This window comes from Halyomorpha halys, unplaced genomic scaffold (assembly GCF_000696795.3).
Source record: "Halyomorpha halys isolate HHAL.00 unplaced genomic scaffold, Hhal_1.1 Scaffold2404.1, whole genome shotgun sequence".
Lineage (NCBI taxonomy): Eukaryota > Metazoa > Arthropoda > Insecta > Hemiptera > Pentatomidae > Halyomorpha > Halyomorpha halys.
The window spans coordinates 8,342-14,494 of record NW_027105101.1 but is presented as its reverse complement, the minus strand read 5'-3'; the positions used below and the strand labels follow the sequence as shown (position 1 = coordinate 14,494).

General features: G+C 31.7%; 1 protein-coding gene across 1 annotated transcript in view; it reads left to right on the top strand.

Annotated features, from left to right (window-relative positions):
- Window positions 1–3,905, top strand: part of LOC106691486 (lachesin) — a gene marked incomplete at both ends in the record, with an annotated part of 42,537 nt that extends 38,632 nt beyond the window's left edge. Inside the window, 3 exon segments of the mRNA XM_014437273.3 lie at window positions 193–321; window positions 3,531–3,668; window positions 3,756–3,905. Coding sequence (XP_014292759.3) covers window positions 193–321; window positions 3,531–3,668; window positions 3,756–3,905 — 417 coding nt within the window.
- Between the last annotated feature and the right edge of the window lie 2,248 nt (window positions 3,906–6,153).

The window sequence follows — 6,153 nt, the reverse complement described above, 5'->3', positions numbered from 1 at the left end:
CTATTTACAACTGTACATTATAATACATTTAGTAAATCTGATCTAAGTTAAATTGGAGTGTTACAGGCGTGTAGAGAAACTACCCATTGGTAGCACTCTATACCTTGATACTTGAAGCAATATTATTCATAGTATGCAGAATATGCTTTAATATATTTTAATAATCCATAATATTTTCTTACAATGTTTCAGTTAACGTGGTTGATGGTGAAATTCTCCACATCAACAGGGTAAGCAGGCTCCACATGGGTACCTACCTTTGCATAGCCTCAAACGGAGTTCCTCCTTCAATAAGTAGGAGGGTATCACTCAAGGTTCAGTGTAAGTTCAATGTTATATATGAATATAAATACTAGTGAATTTATTATTATTCTGCCACTTATAAGCCGGGCCTCCTTCACCACAACCAACTAATCTTTGAAAATTCAAGCTCCATAGGACCTCCTCCAGATCGTTCAGACATCTGATCCAGGGCTCCTCTTTTTTTTTCCCATATAGCATTTGCTTGAGTATCCTTTGATCAGGCATCCTCTCTCCATTTTCTAACCATCTTAGTCGAGCTCTATTCACTAATGCCACAATGTTGGGTGCCCCAAACAGTGAATTTATTACAGATTATTAGTATCTCATACATGACTATATATATACAATTGTACAATAAACACAAATACAAAACTAAATAAGGATCTCAGGTTGGATATAAAAACTTTACTTCCTACGCCATAAGACAGAGATCTCCAAATTGGCCCCGTGTGCAACACCAAAACCACCCGTGGTTTATTTTGATTCCATTGTAAAATATAAAGTCTAAGTAAATTATAAAAAATAACTACTAGTTCTGTAGACCTTTCGAAATACTTTAATTTTCTTTAAAATTTTTTTTCACTGCAATTGAAAAAAAAGGGGTATTATTAAATCGCCTAATGTTAGAACTATATACTCGTACATGAGCATCTTCTTGCGAAATGAGCGCTGCCTTGATGTATATCTTGTGGGTTACATTTAATGGTTTCGCACCACGTTATAGAATGCTATTTGTACGAAACTGAACGGAATGCAGTTTGGTTGAGGAACAATAAAGCAGAAATTTTGAAAAATAGAAAAAAAGTGGTTGAAAAATTTGTTTTTAAATTGAAATGTATAACAAAATTTAAATTTTATTACTTGTAACTTTCGAATAGTGTTTGTAAAGCAGGATAAAAATTGCCTTAGTGGTTGAAGAGCCCAAATAATCGTCAATGGAAAAAGTAAAATTCATTTTCTAGTAATTAGGAATTATGTTCTTCACCACACTTATGCACGTAAAGGAATATTTAAAGAATAATGAACGATGCATTGGATCTTAACTTCAAAATAAGCATATTTTAGATTTGGTTATAGAAATAAAAACCCGTACACATATATCATTTTCTTGACTAAAAAACATTTGTGCCAAATTTTAATCTAACAAAACAGCAATGCTTTTGACTTGCGTGATATCACAATCAATAATCGATCCAACCTTTGTGATCGTTAAAATGTTTCATTTGTTCCAGGGGGTGGCATAACCCTACTCTATTTCAAAGCAAAAGTGAAGCCAAAAGGCTACCCCCACGAAAGAAAGGTTTACGTGAAGGTTAATAGGAATGCCCGCCATTGTAATCTAAACTGATACAGGAGAAAGCCAGTGATTAGCTCGTATCCCCTTGACTGAGGCATAAGGCCCGCTTTTTGGGCTTCACTTTTTCTGCCAGATTATCCTTTCCATTATACTCGTTCCTCCAAGATTCGTACGTAAAGGTTGCTTCTTGATCACTTGTGCAGTTACAGCTTGAACCCTTTCTTCAGTAGTTTCTAATTTAGTAGCATTCCAAAATCTAGTAATTCACACTTTTTGTTAGCAATAATTTTTTCAATTGGAGCTCAATAATTAGAACAACATAAAACAATGATCTGTGTTGTAATTAATAATAAAATATTTCCAATTACAATTAGAACAGGTGTAAAATACATAAATGTCTTTATTCAAGGAACATTTGTGAGATTTTGAAGAAATTTTAGAGTCTTTTGGCCGTGGTCATGAAACAGACAAACAAATTACTAAAGGGTCTATCACATGAGTTTATTAACGGCCGAAGAACACAATAACAATGCATAATAAATAATAAAATATTGATTAAACTGAAAGATTTAATTGAACTAAATAATATGATAGTGGTATGATGAACTGGCCAGGCCTTGGCCCTTATGAACTCAATAAAGTAGTGAATGTGACCTTTATGCTGTGACCTAAAAAAAAATGGATATTTCTCTAACTGGTATTATTACTACTCACAGAGCTCAGATCGTACGGAATGATATTGTTTAGTAATCTAGACTGTATAACTGACTTAAAAGTTATTAATGAAGAAAAATGTTTAAAATATACATTCACTATATAAGTGGTATATATGATCTATATTGTCTAGATTCTTAGGTTTAACTCGTTCCAGAATCAATGAGTCTTTAGCAAAAGCACCACTAGTAAAAAAAAAGAAAAGTAAATTCGTAAAATAAGAGTGAAAATATAAATATATGCAGCATTATATATTATTCACGTTGTTATCCAAACGTTCCGACAAAACTCTATAGGTTGTATAAGACTCTAAAAACACAACTATTGGGTAAAAACTCGACAAGCCATATGCCAGTGGTGATTCATACAGGTTCCCTTAAAATTGAGTGAAAGGATGATCCCAATGAGACATAATTTGTGGTTTAGTAAATGTCATAACATAAGAGTTAGATCTAATAACTCCCAATATCCCTGTATTTCATGAAAAAATTGCATATCTGACTGGGCGGATGTACTTGGTAGAATATTGTCTGCTGTACTTCACACTTTCTATCCCCTTTCTTTAATAAATAATTCTTAAAATAATGCAAATTGTAAATAATGGTTCGCCTCTTAGTCAAATCATTAGGTGGGATTTCTAACTCGTTGTGGGCCACTACCTGGAATTAGACCATACGCATGTCAAACCCCTTCCCAAATGAAGTTCCCCTCCGGAAAATACGTTGCTTAAAAATGGATTTTTATAAACTTTCATTGAGGGTTTACTCGTTAAAAATTTTCAACTAATACTGAAAACAGGATAGGTAAACAGTTTTAACAATAAATTCTCACAATATAAATTCTGCAGATCCCTTCCGCGCTCCACCGTAAGGCTTTCGTGGATCATCTTTCCAGTTGGCAACATAAATCTTATAAATACAATATTATCAAGCGTTGTTTTTAATAGCGTGTTTATAAAATTTCGTGAAAACTTTAATGGATTGTTTCTTTCTGCAGCCCTAATAATTTTTTATCAAAAAAGTTAGTTCTAAAAACATTTCTGATGCCAACAAAAAATAATTATAGTTAATTATTCAATAATAGTGTAATATTTTTTTTTCATTTTCCAAGAATTATTACCTTTTGATTAGTGTGATTTTTAGTTGCAGCCCTTCAATTATATGTTGTTAATGTTGATTCACTATTATTTCTTATATTGGATTATTTCCTTCATTAGTTCCTCCGATGCTGTCCATACCGAACCAGCTGGAGGGTGCCTACATCGGCCAAGATGTCACCCTTGGCTGTCAGACGGAAGCATTCCCGTCGTCCATCAACTACTGGACTACCGACAACGGCGACATGATTGTCTCGGGTATATCCTTAAAGAAATCCAAAAACGATTTAAATATATTTAAAAATAAATATAAAAATTAGTAACTGTTCTGAATCCGTTCTTTAGGAGAGAAGTACGAGACCAGTTCCTCCGACGACGGATACAGCAGGTACATGACGCTGAAAATAAGAAACGTCACTTCCAGAGACTTCGGTTCTTATCAGTGTGTCGCTAAGAACTCTCTGGGTGAAACCGACGGAGTCATAAAACTGGAAGGTAAAAAACTATATTTTCATCATAAAATTAATTACAGTTATGTGAAAAGTAAAATCTAGATAAAATAAAATATTTTAGTTCTATTACTTAGAGAGATGCTGTACCTTGGGTGACCTTAAAAAAAAAATTACCCAGAAAAATTTGTGTTATCTGTCAACATAAAAATGTCTGCTCTCGGGGAATCCATTCTATCTGACTTAAAAACTCCCAAGTTCCCTCTTCTCTCTAAACTCCCAGTATTAGCAGTATGTTTATGTGTTAAACATAAACATAAACAACAAATAGACTATATAATAAATATAAAATTAATTAATAAAAACAGTGAGGCTATATTAATTTTTTAATGTATTCTGACTCATAAAAAATGAAATTGATGAGGAAATAAATGCTAGGTTAAAAGCGGGGAGTCTTTGTTATTTTCAATTTCGAAACTGCTTAGCTCGCGCATTCTATCGAAAAACTTAAAAATTATAATTTACTAACTACTAGTAGAATTGGGTTTGGAGGGGCTTCCTCAAGAATGTATGCAGAGAGCTTTTTGTCGTATCGGGATCGAACCTTCGGGTTCGTTAGGACTTCATTATTATTATTATTATTATTCTGACTCATCACTAAATACTTTAATTTATTTTGTGTAGTTGCTAATCAATCATAGTTATAAGTTTCATTTATATAAATATTTTCCAAGATTAAGTCATAGCCCAAGGTACAACTTACCGGGACTGACCAAAGTTACATTTAAATTAATTGTTCTTTGAGTCATTTATTATTTATTTATAAAAAAATTGTTGATCATAATTTGGAGATAAAATATTTTTGAAATAACCAATGTATCCTCAAATAATGACTGATAACGGTCTATTTTGATCTTGTAAAAAGTTTTTATTTCAGAAATTATGAAAGATTGAAAAAAGCTGACCAAAGATACACTGATCTTCCCATTATATTTTCTATTTAATGATTCTCTACTCACTGTTTCGGACATAGTGTATATTGATTTCAACATATACATGCATATACATACTTATTCAACATATGCATAATGCTTCGTTCATTCTAAACTACGAAAACAGAAATATACCCTTCTATTGAAAGAAATTGTTTTATTATAATTTAGGCAAATATTAAGTATGAGATTTAAAAGATACAAATGTTATTAATAGGTTTTTTTATTTATTTTTTGAGATAGTATTTATAACTCGTTGTTAATTGATTAGTACTTTGTAAGTTATTAACTTCCAGTAATCCAAAAGGTTTAGGGGAAAAGTGATATTTGTATGCTAGTGTTATTTTTGTCAATGTTACTTGATCAGTTTTACTTCTAACTTGACGGTATAACATATTTATCTATTAATTTCCTCACTACTAAATTTAGAGCTGCTAGGTATTCTCCCTAGAAGAATAGAGAATGAAACCTCTTCTATTTTTGTAAATGCTGATAGTAGTATTTTTGTTAATATTTTTAGTAAATAGAACCATTTGTTCAGGAAAAATCGATCAAACTTTTTTTCTTTTTTTTTTCTTATACTTCTTAAGGTTTTTACCTTGTAGGTACCAACATCGACTTTACTATATTACATACTTTCGCAGACACCCGTAAATTATTTACCTCAGGACTCTTATATTTTCCAAACGAGTCCTGCAATTTCATCTGATTCGGTCTATGGTAGATAATCCGTTTAAAAACGAAAGATCAGGAAGTGGTTACCTGACTAGGGATGGATGAATAGGAGAACATGCCACCGTACCATCAAACTGAGTAAGTTTACTACAAATTTTCCTTCTTACGCAACTGAAACATGGTGTGGATACAATCACAACAACTCAAATCAATATTTGCAATATTAACCATGTTTTCTTTTTTCCTACCCCCATGTTACCATGTAAATTATTTTACTTTAAGTTTTTTCTTTTAACTAAATCTCTTAAACACAGACTCGTGATAATAACCCAACCACACAGTCCACTGATACTAACCCCAAATTAAACCGAAGAACAACAATATATAATAGAAAACTCTGAAGTAATAACTGAAGTAAAATAAAATCAATATATTTAAAAAGATAGCTTATATTCGAAAAATTCAAATCATAATTTAATGAGTTAAAATGATTAGATTTGAAAAATTTTACTTACTCGTTATTGTTTTCTGAACTGTTATTAATTCAATAAGCTTATAGCCCATATAAAACTCTCTCAAACCCGCATGGCTCTTCCACTTATCGGTTAAATTATATGTTATTTTGTT